This window comes from Leptidea sinapis, chromosome 43 (genome assembly GCF_905404315.1).
Source record: "Leptidea sinapis chromosome 43, ilLepSina1.1, whole genome shotgun sequence".
NCBI classification, from domain to species: domain Eukaryota; kingdom Metazoa; phylum Arthropoda; class Insecta; order Lepidoptera; family Pieridae; genus Leptidea; species Leptidea sinapis.
Genome location: NC_066307.1, coordinates 7,078,481 through 7,098,853, shown reverse-complemented (window position 1 = coordinate 7,098,853; position 20,373 = coordinate 7,078,481). Strand labels below are relative to the sequence as shown.

Genomic DNA, 20,373 nt, shown 5'->3' with positions numbered 1-20,373 from the left:
TAAAGTTATTCTTCAATATTTTGTACCACAATTCTTGTTAAGGATATGATCACGTACGCAGGAGCTCTGTCTTGCAAATCAGATTAACTCCAGTGAGACATGTTATGGTTTTTAATTGGATATTGTCACCATATGACCACTGAAAACCTAAGATTTGGATATTGATAACAATAATATAATATTTACGAAAACAGTTTAAAGTTATAAAAATCGTTATTACACGCAATAAAATAGACTGCTTAACCATAATAACTTAATTAGTACTTATGTTTTTATTATGAAAATAAGGAACGAGACGAGCAGGACGTTCGGCTAATAGTAATTGATACGCGCTGCCCATAACAATGCAGTACAGCTCAGGATTCTTGAAAAACCCCAAAATATTCTGAACGGCACTACAACTGCGCTCGTCACCTTGAGACATAAGGTGTTAAGTCTCATTTGCCCAATAATTTCACTAGCTACGGCGCCCTTCAGACCGAAACACAATAATTTTTACACATTACTGCTTCACGGCAGAAATAGGCGCCATTGTGCTATCCATAATCTTGCCGGCATCCTGTGCAAAGGAGCCCCCCACTGGTAAATTTATGTTATAACCTTATACTTTTCAAAAGTAGTTTACAGTTGCAGATAACTGATAACCGAGTGCTAATTATTCGTACACTTAGATCTCATTATGGGTAGTAGGTAGTAGGTACGTAACTTATCGATAGTCTTTCTCTGTCATCGATATTTTGATCTTACTCTGTGATCGATATTTGAAAAAACAATTAAAATGTAAATCTTGACTTGAGTTACTTGCTACTTCTTCTCATTAGCTCAACCCTTTACGAAGTAGCGGTAAATTCAATAAGAAACAAAACTTTTATTTATTTTTTTGACATTCATAAGTGTCATTTCCGTGATCTACATGAATAAAGTGTTTTTGAATTTGAATTTGATAGTTTGTGGCGTCTCCGATAAAGAAATAAATAAATATAATAACACTGCAATATTTACTGAGCTACTGGTTAATTATTAATTTATATTAAGCATGTAGAACAATGTATTTAATTATAATATATATAAATAAATAATAAAACAAAAAAAGTGGTAAGCTCTCCCTACCTATATATATACAACAGTACTATAACAGGGCTAAATTTTAAATTTAAAAATAGTTTTATTTTATTATTTTTTATGTAAATAGCGTTACATATATAATTATTAAGTCATATTATTATTAATATAAAATTATTAAAAAAAAAAATAGTTGATAATTACATATTTAATAAATGCTGATCTGGCAAACGATGTTTTGCCATATAAATTAAGTACCCCGTGCATCCATCCAAAACATCCATACATAGGGCGGTCATTGTATGGATTGTCATACGTAATGAAATGACATTGACTGAATTATTTGTATTGCAAATACATAGGTAAAAAGTCCAAGTTAAAAAAAATTGCTTCCGGATATATCATCGCCATTATATCATATACGTAAACCTTCTCCCAAAAACATCATCTTATGCCTAGTAACGAGCGCAATTATAGCCACTCAGAATTTTTGGGTTTTTCAAGAAACCTGAGCGGCACTGCATTGTAATGGGCATGACGTATCAATTATCATCAGCTGAACGTCCTGCTCATCACGTCCCTTTCTATCATAAAAAAAAAAAAACAAAAGTCACCGTTTAAATTTCGAAAACAAAGCAGCGATATCACAAAAATATCACATACAACAGTAATGAAACTGCAAACCGTACTGATGCAACAGGACGAACGCGGGAGGCTGAAGGAAGAACTGGAGGGGACTTCAAGTATCAACGAGATCCAGAGATAATGTGGTCTTGTAGTGCACAGTGAATTTACAATGGACCACCAATTAACGTTATCGTCAGAAATATTCCACGGAGTTCGTGAGCCAAAAAACACACGCGCAATACAAAAGCTGATATACGATTTACATCTAGCGAATCTCAATCACGCAAATTATCAAGGCCCTTGTCCTTTTAGTATTCTGTTTGAGAAGCATTTGTATACTTCGTCAACTTATTTGGTCTCCGGTCGATTTTGAATTGAATCGCAATTGTCATTGTACAATACAATACAATACTCAGACGATATATTTTCTCGAAAAGAGTGACAACAATGCGTTTGTTACAATTTAAATCAATTCTATTGTATTAGAAAACAATTGCATGTGATGCTTGTGGTGTATAAGATACCTTATTGGTTTGTTTAGCTATTCAACAATTACTAAGAACCGATGATCTTGCCTACATTTTCATTTGTATTTTGTTCTTATGCTATGATTTGATTTATTTTATTTTATTATATTTATTGATTTATTAAGGCTTACCAACTAGATATATAATTAAACATGTACGAATCACGGACTAGTAAATAAATAAGGACTCTGTCACTTTACATAACAGTGTAGCACCAAAACAAGCTGATTAACGTGTAAATACATAGCCCCACACACACACTTACACTTTTACAGGCCGATAGGCGGCCATTATGAGAATAGTCATCGTCTGTGACAGATCAGTTTGCGTCTCAATAAAATATTTTAAAAATGCCGTCGTGTGTTGTGAAATAGTGTAAAAACGATACTATATAAGTATTCGTGGCCATATACGATTATTTAAGGGAGAAAAAATTGTGTAACTAGTATCCCCCGTAACCGCACACACACTAACATAACGGTGCTTCACTTGCTAATATCACGGCACGGAGTCCTTCTTTTTTTACTCGTCCGTGATACGAATAAGATAAAAGTTTATAAATGTTACTGTTTATATATCTAAAGGTATGCACAACGTTACTAAACTGTCTGGTTTAGGAATTACTAAGAACCAATTTCCATTGTAATTATCATTTCAATATCATTTGTAATTTATTATTGTCTTTGATAATTTATACGTCTAGATAGTATTTTAATGTTAGACAACCGATAAAAATAAGCCAGGAATATTAGGTTATTGTGCCTGACAAGTACTTTACACTCGCGATTTGTATGATACTTTGTGTTAGGATGCGTGAATATCTCAAAAAGAGGTTAGTTAAATTCAATTTTTTTTTGATGTATTCGCAGCTGTTATATTCGTACTTTTCAATCAAAATTTATCAGTAATAATCTATTTATTTATGCAAATAAATAATAATCATGAATTTCAAAGCTATTAATTAAACTTAGTACCATTTACCTCGTCTTTGGAAATGTTGGGATTTCATAAGAAGTGGCAAAAAACTCAACTGCCACGCTATTATTTTATGCAAAGTACGATACGACTAACTTAAGTTGGTTTAAATAAGGAAATAAATTAGAATAAAAAAAAAAGTTAACAAAATTTCTTGTGGACTAAGTTGTTGACAGAAGTTAACTCTGACATTTTTTTAATAAGTATTATAATTTTTTATAGATGGGCCACAGAGTTCCCCGTTACTCCAGCCTGTTGTGGGGAGTGTGTATCCCCAGTTCCTGCAGCAGCTACGACTTGGAGCAGGAGCTTTCTAACAAGCTGTCACACCTCAGGATATCAGTCAGGGTACAGAATACCATGTGCACTGTAAGGGATGTGAAGCGCCCGTATTCCTTTGGGAAGTCTTTGGCGATGTAAGTTTGTTTTAGTACGCTTCGTCTTATTAAAGTATTAGATATATGTACTTAACAAATTAACTCTAACAATGTCACCTGGTACTTTTCTTGAAAGAACTGAAGATAAAAGAATTCTGATGTTCTTAACCCACATCTCCAGAAATGAAGGATCGATTGAGCGGCTGGTAGTGCAGGGCCAGGTAGAGGGGAAAAGTAAGAGAGGATGCGCACCCACTGAATTTTTTTAATGAATTGAGTGGGCAGACGAGACGAACCAGACGTTCAGGTGATGGTAATTGATACCCATTACAATGCAGTGCCGCAAAGGATTCTTGAAAGACCGAATAATTCTGAGCGAAAGACCGAATAAAAAGCATAAAAGGCATTTATTTTCTCAAAATTGATTCCCTCAGAATTCTTTTTGATGTCATTTCTAATATACTAGATACTACTACCGCTTCGGAAACAAATGGTGCTCTGATAGTGAAGAAACGGCGCAAGAATCTCTCCGGCATTCTTTTTTTGCGTTCTTTTCAATAAAAATATACAATATTTTACAGTCATTTCTATCGATATAAAATAATCATAATCTAGTCCCAGGCTGTCCGATCACTTAGATATTCAGCTGTGGAGTAATAGGATTTACGACAGAGCCATTTTTTTATAAAACATTTAAATGTATTTATAGATGAATCCTGAACAGTGGCTGGGACTTTATTATAAAAGTGTATACATTTACCCTTAAAGCTATTATATATCTTATGAAGCCTACTTGAATTAGTTACAAGCAATCCCTTATTTCTAGTGCTATAATAATGAAAATCACTATTAAGAGCAAAATTGTGACGATTTTTGTGAACATATATTAAATTTTCATAAATGTACTGACAAGGAACGGTCATAATATTTATTTATTTAATTTTTTTTTGTTTGTCTTTATCCTAATATATTATAAGTATATGGACTACACAGTCGTAATATGTATTTTCGCTTGAAATGTTTGAAACAATTTTATTTGCAGAGCCTTCTTCCTGGGTCTACTTCTTCTGCTGGGCCTCGGAACAATATTCGATGAGGGCAAGGAAGGCGCTACAAATTTCGAAAAGTTGCTAAACGCATTCTCATTGAAACGAAACATAAGGAAAATTTTCGATTTATCTGACTCACCTACGAGGGTGAAAGGATTGGATGCTTTCCGAGGAGTAAATGCCTTTGCTCTCCTCCTCGCCCATAAGTCGATGGCAATGGCGCATAGTCCTTATGCTAACAAAACTAGCTTTTCTGAGGTACGTACCCCTGCACTATTTGGTGTTGAGTAGAGATGTAGAATCTCTTTTCATTTTTAACCGCATATTAAATTTTTATCACGGGGAGTGTTCCAAAGAGCTGTTTCACCTGATTCCTGCCGCTAAATTCCACCTTCGCACGACACGCCACAAAATAGGATATCATCCCCACCATCTGAATCAATCAAACTGCTGTGGAATGAGCTTCCTTGTGCGGTATTTCCAGGACAATACGACATGGGTACCTTCAAAAATAGCACCTACACCTTTCTTAAAGGCTGGCAACGCTCCTGTGATTTCTCTGGTGTTGCAAGAGAATGTGGACGGCAGTGATCACTTAACACCAGGTGGACCCCTAAGATCGTTTGTCCTCCTTTTACATAAAGAAAGAAAAAAATATTATGTTCGCAAGAGTTTATGAACCTTTTTTCTGGATGCTCTATTTCTGATCTGATACAACTTCAAACTTTAATCCCACTCTCATTTCGAAGGCCGATAACACTTATCTTGACTTCTGAGCTCAAGAGCTACTTCTTCCTTAGTTCCAAACTGTTAATTTGGTTTGCTATGAAATAGAATGACAAATTCGGGGGTCGCATGTTGTTACGCGACCACTGCATCTAACTTATTTTGGATCTCTAAAGCAATCAAGACCGTTAGTTAGCCTTTAGGGAGTATTTATAAGGAGAAACATTTTAATTATTATCGGAGTGCTATATCATCATCATCAGCCGAAAGACGTCCACAGATGGTAAAGGCCTCCCCCAAAGATTTCAAAGATCGGTCCTGCGCTGTTCTCATCCAACGTATTCCGGCGATCTTGACCAGATAGTCGGTCCATCTTGTGGGGAGGCCTACCAACACTGCGTCTTCCGGTACGTGGTCGCCATTCGAGGACTTTACTGCCCCAATGGCCAGCTGTCCGTTGAACTATGTGCCCTGCCCACTGCCACTTCAGTTTCGCAATGATTTGGGCTATATCGGTAACTTTGGTTCTCCTACGGATCTCCTCATTTCAGTTTCGATCTCGAAAAATTATTTTATTATGAGTACTTAAAGTAAACGCAATGAAAAGTAACTCCAAGTTTACAATTTCTTCTCCCTGGGATGTAATTCTATAGTGACAAAACTAACACAGAAAATGCTTATAGATAATCATAGCCATATTTGCATAGTACGAGATACAAGCGTCAGAGCAGTTCAGTAAAAAAAGGTCCAAACAGTAAACATAACAATCTCTTAAACTTGAAATAAACTCGGTCCACGAAAACTAAACAAAAGTCCGGTTGTCGACTGTCTCATAACGGCAATCATTAAACAACATGATGGGTGTATTTTAAAATGCGAGAAAAACCCATTAACTATTACGTAGTGTACAAAAACTAGTTTAGTGACTCAACTTTTAGGAGTGGTCGAAATCTTGTTGGGTTTAACCACAAAAGCCATAGTTATAGACCATAACTAACGTTTCACGCAACTTAACGCAGATAAAATTTCCAAGTCATTAAAATATTTTATAAACTTTGCTAAAACAAACATATTAAAAGATTATTCGTAAACACAGGTAAATAAATTGTATAGTTTTAGTAAATTAAAAATTGATAAAGTGGTCCCTTTATGTAGATTCTTGTAATCTATCTTGTAATCTAATAAGTTAAAGTCTAACGGCCGTTTTCAACAACCTATCTATCCTTAGTTGAACTTGCTAGAGATTGAAAACGGCCGTAAGTCTTGGAAAGAAGATTTTTATGTTTTTTGATTAATTAATAATAATGTAGCATATATGTTTTACTATGTTACTAAAATAAAACTATCTCAGTAAGTGATTTATAATTCTTTTTGAGATAGCTAGAGTTTCTAAAACCTTCAACCTAAATAAAGTTTCCGCTTTTAAAATTTTTATGTGCGATATTATTCGGCCATAAGGTTTTTGATATAATATAATCTATAAAAAACGTGTACAAATACTATGCTTAGCAGTACAGCTAATCATTTTAATTTAGATTAATAATTAACTTTTACATACACAACTATCATAAATCCTCCATTATGCGTTCAAGGTATATTATGTGCAGCATAAAAATAGACTGTTTTGTTAGAACAAACTTATCTGTAAAAATATTATTAATTGCATAATAATTACATCAATTTCGAAATTATAATTTCATTCTAATTTCGAATATGTCTGAAGAACAAAGAAATTTAAATCGAACTCTATTCTAATATCAGTCGAGATAACATTTCGAAATGAAATGTCCATTTGCAAACGAATTTGACAAATGTTTCACTAATGTAAGTCCTATTACTAATGTAATGCCGAGTGGTTAGCGATCCTACCTACTAAGCTAGAGGTCCCGGGTTCGAATCCCGGTAGGTGCAAGCATTTATATGAGTCATGGATGTTTTAATGTATTTATGTATGTTTATATGTATGTTTATATGTATGTTTATATGTATGTTTATATGTATGTTTAAGTAAGTATATTGTATTAAATATATCATTGTCTTGTAACCCATAACACAGGCTATATGTGCTTAACTTGCGGCAAGATAATTTGGTTGAAAAGTGTGTCAATATTATTATTATTATTATTGATAGATTGACAGATGACGGATGTAATATTGTAAAAAACTGTGATATCCGAAATCCACTACGTAAGTTGCGTTTAAAGCAACTGTTTGCTTTCAAACTTAGCCGGATTATACTTCGTCGCCAACCGCCATACTGTAATTACTACTATTTCAAACTTATATCAAATCACAGCACATTTCATACTTAACTTAATTTTAAATTTTTACGTTACGTTAGACAGCCCGGCGTCTTATTAGTATTTTCATCCAAATATTAATAAATTTCAGTCAAATAAACTACATTAATTACAATTATACATGTCATATTAGTAACTAATAGTTACAAGTTAGCGGAGAAGACATAGCATGGCTAATATTTAGTGTCTTTGATTCTTTATTTTTTATATTATTATAACACTAGCTGATACCCGCGACTTCGTCCGCGTACACACATGAATAAGCTCGTAGTACTTGTAAAAAATCTTTATTCCTTATAACAAAACTTAAGATTCATCGTTCATAAAAAAATTGATTTTTAAATTTTATTCGAGCTAAAATTAAGTTTATATTTGAGAAAGGTGGAAAGATATAAAAGTTCTAATTAGTTATTCATTTATACAAACTATTCTTTCAATTTGATTTCTCAACGACGGGGTACTCATCATAGGAAAAACGAAATTGTTGTTTTTTATTTCATTCCTAGTATTTTCATATTTATTCACCTTTTTAAACCTTCTCTGGAATTCCTCAAATAATTCAAGACCGAAATTAGCCAAATCGGTCCCGCCGTTCTCGAGTTTTAGCGAGACTAACGAACAGCAATTCATTTTTATATATAAAGATTAACCACTTATTCACTGGTCTAAGTAATACAATGTATTGTATTGTATTGAAGTGCTTTGGGAGCACTTAGCTCTCTCTTTAAGATCACGAAGCTTCGAATCGTTTCCAGTTGCCACTAGGAAATAATATACGCTCCATGACAATGCCACACAATACTATAATTCTTTAAGAGGACGGTCGCAGAATAAATAAATTTCTAATAAAATACTATCTAATAAAATAAATACTTTTTAGTTCGGATGGTTTTCTCTTAGATTTTATCTGGTTTTTAACTTCCTGCTCAGAAAATTGGAAAATTTCGAAAATTCGGGAAGTTATTGGTTTTACCCCGTTTTTTATAATCGAGTTTTCATCGGATCTCGACGCTTTCAGGCCCTAGGAATCTTCCCTGACTATTCCCGAGATGGTGTCCGTACCTCTTTATGTATTTATGTATGTATGTGTGAGTGTGTGTGGTTGTATAGATGTATGTAAACCTCGTATAACTGTTGAACGGATGAACCGATTCCATCGCGGTTGGCGCCATTTGAAAGGGCTTGACCAAACTAAGATTTTGTATACGATTCGGACCGGTAGATTTTAGGGAATCTCAAAAAACCTACGAAACAATTTTTTTCATATGTAATGTTTTTGAAATAACTTTTAAATTGCTTTACCGATCGATTCCAAAAACTAATCAGCTCCTAACATCAAAACACTACGTCGGCCGCCATCAAACCGGACAACACCGGTTTATTCGTTCGTGAGTTGACGAAAGAATACCGAAAAATTCCGATGAATTGAAACTCAAAGATTCTTTTTGAGGCTCAAAAAACTGCGGCCAACCGCATGAAAATTCATTCAAAAGTTATTGCTGTTTGAAAATTAAAAAAATAGTGTTTTATTAAGCTTTTACCAGACTTATCATCGGCTCAAATGATTGCGAAACTGAAGAGGCATTGGGCAGGGCACATAGTTTGACGGACAGATGGTCGGTGGGGCAGTAAACTCCTAGAATGGTGACCACGTACCAGAAGACGCAGTGTTGGAAGGCTCTCCACAAGATGAAATACGATAGATGAGGGCAGCGCAGGTCCGATCGTCGTGGATATCTTTGGTTGAGGCCTTTGTCCAGCAGTGGACGTCTTCCGGCTGATGATGATAAATCTTTGATTCAAATATATATATCTATTGTACTGCAGGTATTTGGAATGCCGTGGGCCGTCGTCGGAAGATCAGCCATCGTCTACACAGACAGCTTTCTGTATCTCAGTGGGTTCCTCAACTCACACAATCTCTTGCAAGACCTGGAGAAGAAAGGAACTATTGACTTGAAGAGCCGGCTACTTGCTAGATGGTTCAGGTATAATTTATATCTACGTATTCGAGATCATAAATTTATTTGCCTATGAGGATTCAGTTTGCAATTCTTCAATACACTTGTGAAGGAGGGATTGCTCTCTCAAGTGATACCAGTGGGATGCTCCTTTGCACAGGATGCCGGCTAGATTATGGGTAGCACAACGGCTTATTCTATTATTATTTCTGCTGTGAAGCAGTGATGTGTTAGCATTATTGTGTTTCGGTTGGCAGGACGCCGTAGATAGTGAAATTACTTGTCAAATGATACTTAGCATCGCATGTCTCAAGGGGACGATCGCCATTTTAGTGACGCTCTGAACGTGTGTGTTTTTCAAGAATCCTGAGTGGCACTACATTGAAATGGGCAGGGCGTATTATTACCCACCAACTGAAAATCCTGCTCGTCTCGTCCCTTATTTTCATTAAAAAAAATAATACTTGGTACTATGTCTATGAGGAGCCATACAAAAAATAATTTCAGATATTTAACGCACGGACGAGTAAATAAAATGAACTCCGTGTCACCTTACATAACAGTGAAGCACCAAAACAAGCCGGTAAATACAAAGCCCCACGCACACACACTAATACAAGCCGATCGGTCGCCATTATGAGATTTGCCTTCGTCTGACAGATCAGTTTGCGTTGCAATAAAATATTTTTAAAATGCCGTCGTGCGTTGTGAAAAAGTGTAAAAACGATACTATAAAAGTATTTGTGGCCATATATGATTATTTAAGGGAGAAAAAATTGTGTAAAGGGTATACCTCGTAACTGCACACACACTAGCATAAAGAAGCTTCACTTGCTAATATCACGGCGCGGAGTCCTTATTTTTTTACTCGTCCGTGATTAAACGAGGATTTATAATCTTTATGACTGGCGTTAAAAAAATAGGCTCTCACATAGTTTGCATATGCATTTATACTCGTTACAAACATTCGTCTTCTTGATTTTATTTTATTAATCGTTATATAAATACGTTAAGTGAAAACCTAGTAACCCTTTTTCAAAAATTTTTGCGTAAACATTATAAATACATTAAATTAATTAAAATAAATATTACACACACTACTGCAATATTATACATACATAATACAGGTATAATATTTGACAAATAAACCCTGATTAAAATCAAACTTAAAAATTAAATGAATGATGGTCGCATTTTATCCTCCTGGGCATATATTTCACTTCATTTATCACGGGTAGTGTTCCGTAGAGCGTTTTGTTTCGAGCGAGAGTTTCACCTGATTCCTGTCACCGAATTCGATCTTCACACGATAGCCACCACAAATTAGGATATCATCCCCACCATCTGGATGTGTGGCGGTCCTCCACAGTGCGGTTTTCAAGGAGTTTTCTTGACCGTACGTTACGATAAAGCTGTGGAATGAGCTTCCTTGTGCGGTGTTTTCCGGACGATACCTACTTATGTTTTAGCTCGCGTTCAATAATCGCACAGCGAAATTGACATAACATGAAATATTTATTTAGGACGACCCAAAACCATTACACAATATTTTTTCACCTTAAACAATTAAATGTAGAAGGAAAATGCCGCTCATGTTTCTTGGTAAAGCCCAAAATTCTCAGCAGCATCGATAATCGTTGTTAGTTAATTTATTTATTTTATTTTTTTAGAGCAATGGCAACAAAACCATCAGCTCAAACCAAAATATAATAAACCAAGATATTTAAATCTTTTCCAATATACCACTTGCTTCTGGTCCAATATACCCGATTACAAGAACAGTTATGGAACAGATAAGTTAAGTTTATGAGCAAAAAATTATTGATGTAGGTTAGACCTCCATTTTATTTTACAAGCCAGTTGACGTGTTTTGCGTTCGTTTTTTTTTTTGGAATAGGAGGACAAACGAGCGTACGGGTCACCTGATGTTAAGCGATCACCGGCGCCCACTTTCTCTTGCAACACCAGAGGTATACGCGCTTTTTTTGAAGATACCCATGTCGTATCGTCCTCGAAATACCGCACAAGGAAGCTCGTTCTACAGTTTGGTTGTGCGTGGTAGAAAGTTCCTTGAAAAGCGCACTATGGACGGACGCCACACATCCAGATGGTGGGGATGATATTGTTATTTGTGGTGTATCTAGCGAAGGTGGAATGAAGCGTCAGGAATCAGGACAAACAGTTCTTCGGAATACTCTGCGAGATAAATGCGGTAGAATACAGACAGTGAAGCAATGTCTCTACGCAACGCCAAGTAATATATACTACTCACAGAACACTAGGTCCCCGACAGTTTCGCTGTGTATTGATTAGCCCAGTAATTTCACTAGCTACGATATCCTATAAACCAAAACATAATAATACTTGCAAATTACTGCTTGAAGTCTCCACTTGTAATAAAGTGTCTGAAAAGTTTAAAATATACTTAAAAATTTCTCAACAATTCATTTCAAGAAATATGACTTGATGAATAACAAGAAGTATTATGTTATGATGTTATCAGTTGTTATAAACATTTAAGAGGGCTATTTGATCTTGAGTTAATTAGTGGGTATTCTTTTGAATAAGGCGAGGACAGCTCCGCAAAACATCCATTTAGATTTAATATAAGGTCTGTGGGCATTAACAAGTATTGTTCAATGATAAAAACCGCTAACATTGTTATAAACACCTCTTCACAGACGACCTCGATGAATTAAAACTGACCTTCGTTGTTTTAATGTATTTGACATTGTGTGGTATTTTTTTTATAAAGACTCCTTAAGCTTGTGGTTCTAAAAATAAAAATCTTTTTATTCTTCAAAGTCAAATCAATTTTAAATAAACCTTATTCATTTAGGCTATGTCTAAGCGCTTTTAAATCGTCACTATAAAATATATTCGGGTGATGACCCGATATTATTCCTTCCCTCAAATATGTGCGAGGGGAACGTTGGCTGGTCCATGCGTCAACTTGTGAAGGGGTGATGCTTGTGGTGCCAGATCGACCTGTCATAGTTAATAAATCATTGTATTTGTTGGATGCAATTACTAATTGTTGTACAGTTTTTAAATAAAAAAAATTCACACTAACACAGGATGTGTTTGTCTTTTAAAACAAAGTATTTAACCTGAATTGTTACACGAAGAGCTAGTCATATTGAGCTGCCAATGGTGAGAAGTAATTATGGAAAACAGACATAACCTTTGAGGGAGTTCAGATTTATAACAACCTGCCCTCAGTTATATGAAATGCCAAAACATTGACTTCTTTCAAAGCGAGCCTTCAAAGCCATATACTCAATAATTATGAAACATTTCAATAACATATGTGAGTTTTTTATGGGTTTTAGGTTATTTCTCATGTAAGTGACAATAGGTCTTAATGAGAATAAAGTTATTTAAACCTAATTGTGACAGTAATCACGACCATCATGTTCTAAAGGTTGACAGCAATGAATTCAAGCTCTAAAGGTTGCTTGCATTCAATATATGATAATTTATACAGTTAATTCTTTATTACTTTTTATGAAATTGTTTATATTATTTAAACACGACTCATTTATTGGATGCAGTACCTTACAAACTAATTTGTTATATATATATAACAGCCATTGTAAAATACTCTATTTGATTGAAAAGAGTGGCCGTTGAGTTTCTTATATGTTCTTCTCAGAGCTCAAGTTTTTACGAACATATGGTAAACTCAGTAATTTAAAAGAATTAATTGTAGTGACGATTCAAAAACGTTTAGTTTAAGCCTAATTGAATAAAGTTTATTTGACTTTGAGTATATTTCTATACTGCATCTACCATAATATGTTCGGAAAAAATAGAGCTCGTGGAATTGAAATAAGATTTACAGTAATCACATTGACTCGGAATAGTGTAAGTCATGTTGATGTCAGGCATTCGATATTCATTTGTTTTGCGAGAAACTTCTTGCCTCGTACAGCTATTCTGTGGAATCAATTACCGGCTGCGATTTTCCCGAACAGATATGACTTAGAGACCTTCAAGAAAGATCATACTCCCATCTTAAAGGCCGGCAACGCAATTCTTGCCCCTGGTGCGTTCAGCTGATGGTAATTGATAAGCCCTGCCATTACAATGCAGCACCATCTCAAGATTATTGAAAAATCCAAAAATTCAGAGCGGCACTACAACTGCGCTCGTCACCTTGAGTCATAAGATGTCAAGTCTCATTTGCCCAGTAAATTCACTAGCTACGGCGCCCTTCAGACCGAAACACAGTAATGCTTACACATTACTGCTTCACGGCAGAAATAGACGCCGTTGTGGTACCCATAAACTAGCCGACATCCGGTGTAAAGGAGCCTCCCACTGGTAAACCTGGGTTAGTCTTGCCCTTTTGCCTTCAAAAACATACTAAAAATAGTAATACAATTACAATTGCCGCACCAGAGGAAACTGGAAACTCTAGGCTTGAATCCAGGGCCGTTTTCACGCCAAATAGGCCCACAGTAGACATCTGTTTGCGGAAATTAGCCCATGAAGATCTCGTATTAGCAGTATTGCCCCGGACAAACACTGCACGTCATTTAGATTTCAAAAAATATATTTTTTTTACAACGTAACTACGTTTAAAACATAGATCCTTTATACGTCTAAATAGAGTCTCTTGCTATTAGACAACCGATAAAAACAGGCCTGGAATATTAGTTTAGTGTGCGTGATCAGCTACGTGTTATACTGGTGATTTGTTTGACACTTTTTGTTAGTGTGCGTGAAATGTTCAAAATATACTTTTTTTCGACGTTTTCGAAGCTGTTACAATCTATTTAGACGTATAAAACCTAAGGTTTAGAATTTAAACAAACATGAAATGCTGTTTCGACTACATTAAAGCTTCTATTATAGCATTTTTAAGAGCATTAAAATTTGCTTTATAATGCTTGTAGCAAATGTTTTTGACCTAAATATTTAATTACAGCATTCAGAATAATTAATATTCCATTGAAATTTCCGATGACGCGAGCTAAATCGCCTTGGTCATTTGTAGGCGAGCGCTCACAAATTTAAATCCGATTAAAATGAAATAATAGAGTGATTCACAGCAAATCTAATTATAAACGGACGCGTGGTTATAGAAATTACTGTTTGGCGAATTAGGATATTACATAATATTTGGACAATCTACGTTAGTAATTGTGTTATTTTTTATTTCAATTAGTAATGATTTTATATTTACTAATTTGATACATAACAGTTGGAGAGATCAGTGTATAATATTTAATAATATTAATAATAATATTGACACACTTTTTACACAAATTATCTTGCCCCAAGTTAAGCATATATAGCCTGTGTTATGGGTTAAAAGACATATTTAATACAATATACTTACTTAAACGTACATAAATTTATATAAACATACATACATACACTACCGGGATTCGAAAATTAACAATGTTTTTACAAAAGAAAACAATTATTTTCACGTTTTAAAAACTTATTTTTGGACTTTCTTTAACAATTTAACAAAAATCGTTTGAAATGAAGTTTGTATACCATGGATTCAGATTTCTATGGATGTATATTCTATATTCACAGTATCTGAAGTCGAAGGTTTTCAACTAGAATGTGTTGCGTGATGACTTACGGTACGAAGACGTGGTCGCTAACTAAGGGCCTTATGAGAAGGCTCATGGTCGCTGAGAAGGCTATGGAGAGGGCTATGCTCGGAGTTTCCCTGCGAGATTGAATCAGAAATGAGGAGATCCGTAGGAGAACCAAAGTTACCGACATAGCCCAAATGATTGCGAAACTGAAATGGCAGTGGGCAGGGCACATAGTTCGACGGATAGATGGCCGTTGGGGCAGTTAAGTCATCGAATGGAGACCACCCACCGGAAAACGGAAGTGTTAGTAGGCCGCCCACACCGACCGACGATCTAGTCAAGATCGCCAGAATTGGATTTGATGAGGGCAGCGCAGGACTTATCGTCATGGAAATCTTTGGGGGAGGCCTTTGTCTAGCGGTGGACGTCTTCCGGCTGATGATGATGATATTCTATAGTGACAAAATACCCTTGATCACGGATCCTGTACTCAGGCGCTTGCTAAAATACAGATACAGATAGAAATCAAGTCAATTCTTTATTCTCTTTCCAGATTGTTCCCCATGTTTCTCAGCCTAATGTTGTTCTGCACGTATATTCTGCCTGACCTGAACAACGGACCCCAGTGGAACCTAGTAGTCGAAGAGCACAGCAGAGTCTGCGAGAAGAACATGTGGAAGAGTTTCCTTTTCATTCACAACTACTTCGGATTTGAAGAAATGGTTTGTTCAATTCAACTTCTTACATATTTTTTTAAAGTTCGGAATATTAAAGCTTTCTTTATTTATTAACATCGTATTGCATTGCATCTTCTACCGCATGTATCACGGGGAGTGCTCAAAGGAGCTGTTCGGGTTGATTCCAGCGGCCGAATTCAACCACCGGATATTACGTGCAAAGTACCACCCTCATCACGTTGACGTTTGGTCTTCCACAACCGCGTGTTTTGCAAGAAATCTCTACCCTGGTACAGCCACTTTGTGGAATTAATTACCGGCTGCGGTTTTCCCGAACAGACGACTTAGGGACCTTCAAGAAAAAAGCATATTCCCTTAAAGGCCGGCAACGCATTTCTTGACACCTGTTGTTGCGGATGTCCATGGGCGGTTGCCTCACCTCTCCCCATCCCGTGAGCCTCTTGCTCCCTCTTATATTAAAAAAAAATATTACACGACTTTAGTTACGTTTCATCTGCCATCGCCCAGGTGTTGCTACCTGCAGGTTTGTCACTCTTATGTAGGCTCTATTTGCCTAACGACAACGGCGCAGCGTGGAATAAGTAGGTGTGAGTGCCTACGCTAGCTCGCGGCTACTAGATCTTACAGGATGTTCCGAAATGATTTTATGGAAAAATGATTTTTTTTAATTGTGTATTTCAATTTCTAAATGTATTTTTTATGATAACGGTTAAGTAGCTCTACCCGTCTGTTTATTTACGGCCGTTTTCAATAAACTATCTATCCTTAGTTTAATTTACTAGAGGTAGACAAATCTATCCTTTTACGCATACTTACATTTCAATAACCTATCGACAGATATCATTGGACTATAACTAATAATACGAGTATAACTATATTGGACATAACTATGGATAGTTAAGATCTTGTCATTAAACGGTGATAGCAATCTATCCGTAACTAGATATACGTTATTGAAAACGTTAATGTCGCCATTATATGAGCACACTTAATATATATGAATATATATAATATATATATAACTTAGTATATATATATATGTGTATAAATTATCATTCTCGTAAATTTTGCTCTGACTGACCGTTCTATGTAAGCCTAAACACATAGTCAGCTTTGGTACGGCCGGACCATTGGACGGTTCGGTAGGCGCCTCGCACCAATTGGTCCATCGTCGTACTCAGTACAGTCCCGTTGGTAATAATAATAATTTTGTGCGATGGACAATGTGACATACCGACATAAATAACGCTGGGAGGGTTTCTTGCGCCGCTTCTTCTCTCTCAGAGCGCCATTTATTTCCGAAGCGGTTGTAGTATATAGTATATTAGAAATGACATCAAAAAGAATTCTAAAGGAATCAATTTTGAGAAAATAAATGCCTATATGCTTTTATACTCGAATATAGTTCGGTACCGGACTGCTCACTAATGTGCTCAGTACGCTTATACAAGTTTTAATTTCAAAACAATACCATATAAAAATAAATCGTAATATTAAAATTATTATATTAGTGGATGTCCTCAGAGCCGCAAGAAATGCAATATTATTTTCTTTCAATCCAGTTTAATTAAGAGTTTGCGATTGCAAACATCAATTATGTTGTGAACGATGCAATCTTCTCCGTTCACAACTTCTTATACAGTAAGTTGATTGCAGATATTGCGATTCTACTTTTTATACCATTGTTATATGACTGCGCATCGGTATGTCTAGAAAATCAATATAATATATGTGTCAACAATACCGTTATATGTCTGGTATCGAGAAGTCATTGACAGCTGAAACACAGTTCATACTAGTTTAGCTGTCTTTGCTCCCTGTATGTAAATAATCTATATATATAAAAATGAATTGCTCTTCGTCAGTCTCGCCAAAACTCGAGAACGGCTGGACAGATTTGGCAAATTTAGGTCTTGAATTATTTGTGTAAGTCCAGAGAAGGCTTAAAAGGTGAATAAATAGGAAAATACTCGGTTTTAAATAAAAACAACAAATTTGTTTTTCCTTTGATGTGTCCATATATAATTTCTATGAGAGAATTTATTGACGCACGGTTTGACAGTTCTGCTGTGAAACAATTTCATTACTACAGCAGGGTGCATATTTTACGAAGTAATTCTTGATGTTAATATATATTATTGACAAATTTATTAAAAAAAATATATTTTATTTATTATATACAAAACAACGTCTGTCGGGTCAGTTAGTTAATAATATAATTTAGAAACATTTGTAACTTATAATACTCTTATTAATAATTGTAATGTTTGGGAAATAAAGTTATTATTATTATATATTATATAACATTAGTAGTAGAGAAACTGCTTACTAACGATTTATATGACGACCCCTATAGCCCAGTGATTAGTGACCCTGCCTACTGAGCTAGAGGTCCCGGGTTGGAATCCCGGTAGGTGCAAACATTTTTATGATGAATATGGATGTTGGTTTCCGAGTCATGGATATTTATATGTTTTTATGTATATTATATTAAATATATCATTTTCTTGTACCCATAGTACAGGCTATGCCTAGTTTGGGGCAAGATAATTTGTGTAAAAATGTGTCAATAAAAATTTTTAGTAACAACAGTTTAAAGTCTATTGTAGCTATTTTGAGGGTAACCTTAAAATAAAAATATAACTATGTCTATGCCTTGATCACTTTGGAAAAATCAAGGCTAAGTTAGGATCATACCTTCAAAAAAGTTATATTTTGTTTTCTCTACTGGTCTGCTCTTTGGTTTTTTAATTTGGATATATAGTTATATTATTAAGAAACGAAATACAATAAACTTTCGCTATAGAAAAATCACCTAAACGCGACAGTTTTACTGTTTTAATACTAAACAATGCAATATTTAATATAAATGATACATATAGCGACAAATTGGGACAAATTTTAATGCCGCTGACGTCATTTTGGATTGGTTTTGGATATTTTGACGCATTTGCCAGTTAGGCCACGTCCATCATGTTTTTATTGAAAATACTTACAACTTTGGCCCCTCGAGGCTGTACAAACATGCAAAGTTCCGAATCAACTTTAACATTATATTATTTATATTATGCGCCCTTGCTACTCAAGGGCTCATAATACAAGCAAAGTAAATATTCCGACTGCTTGTCGGTCATTTGTTTTTATATTGGCTTAATTAATGTGTTCAACGCCTAAACAGTATTGATAGCATCGAGTACTTTGAATTAAATTGTGCGCTTTCATTAAAAAATCAATGTATTTCTCAATTTATAACTTCAATGCAGGGCAACTGTGCCGTAATTAAAATAATATCATCCAAGACTAACGTCTTGTTTTCCCGAATTACTTAATTTCATTGAAAGAAAACATATCTTTAAATCTAGATTCTAATCAATCTATGATTAATAACATAAATTAATAAACAAGAACGTACCGGCTCTACCAGAGTCGCCAACGCGGCTCCAGGATGTGGATAGCCACATGCCGTCCTTATTGGATCTTCTGCTGACTACACATCCCGATGTTTACCAGGTCTCTGTCGACGCCCCTCTTGGAACGTCCGACCATTGCCTGGTAAGGAGTGTAGTGCCTATCCGACGCCAACGTCGCAGACCACCAGCGACCCGCTGCGTTTGGCACTACAAGTCAGCAGATTGGGATAGGATGCGTTCCTTTTTGCATACTACCCTTGGGGCAGGGTTTGTTTCCCTTCGGATGATCCTAGTGCCTGCGCCGTTGCAGTAGCCGATGTGATACTATAGGGCATGGATATTTTATACCAAACTCTGTAGTACCGATCGGTGGCAGATCACAGCCCTGGTTCGATGCTTCAGTTAAAGTAGCATCCGACTGCAAAAAACAGGCGTATCGAGCTTGAGTTGCGGCGCTGGGCACAAAAGATCCAAAATGCATAGTTCTTAAGAGGAAATACAACCGTGCCTCCAGATTTTTTAAGCGGCAAATTGCCCGTGCAAAGTCAAAACATGTCGTCAAAATTGGCGAGCAGCTTTCCAGTTACCCGACCGGAAGACGCAAGTTCTGGTCGTTGTCGAAAGCTGCTCTTGGTAACTTCAGCCAGCCGTCCATGCCGCCGTTGCACATGAGGAATGACACCCTGGTCCATACGGCAAAAGAGAAAGCCGATCTCTTGTGCGCTCTTTTCGCCTCCAACTCGACTCTTGACGACAACGGAAAAACACCGCCGACCATCCCGCGGTGTCAGAGCAGTACAGTTCAGACAGAAAACTGTTAGGCGAGTTCTGTTTTCGTTGGACGTCAGGAAGTCAAGCGGACCGGATGGCATTTCTCCAATATTGACGCTGGTGCTAACGCGTTTATTCCGGTACTCTTATTCTAAAGGCGTAGTCCCTGACTCATGCAAGTCAGCCCTTGTCCATCCGATCCAATAAAAAGGAGACAGTTCGGATCCGGCTAACTACAGGCCTATTGCTATTACCTCCCTGCTCATTATGCATGCATTATGCTCATGGAGAGCATAATTAGCCGTCAGCTCTTGGTATACCTAGAGGGT

The 20,373-nt window shown here is 36.0% G+C and overlaps 1 protein-coding gene across 1 annotated transcript in view; it reads left to right on the top strand.

The window, feature by feature from the left end:
• LOC126976958 (nose resistant to fluoxetine protein 6-like) overlaps nucleotides 1–20,373 on the top strand; it is a 90,010-nt gene that overhangs the window by 61,110 nt on the left and 8,527 nt on the right. The window contains exons 3-6 of the mRNA XM_050825571.1: nucleotides 3,414–3,607; nucleotides 4,611–4,875; nucleotides 9,471–9,631; nucleotides 15,719–15,887. Coding sequence (XP_050681528.1) covers nucleotides 3,414–3,607; nucleotides 4,611–4,875; nucleotides 9,471–9,631; nucleotides 15,719–15,887 — 789 coding nt within the window. The remainder of the gene's footprint in view (nucleotides 1–3,413; nucleotides 3,608–4,610; nucleotides 4,876–9,470; nucleotides 9,632–15,718; nucleotides 15,888–20,373) is intronic.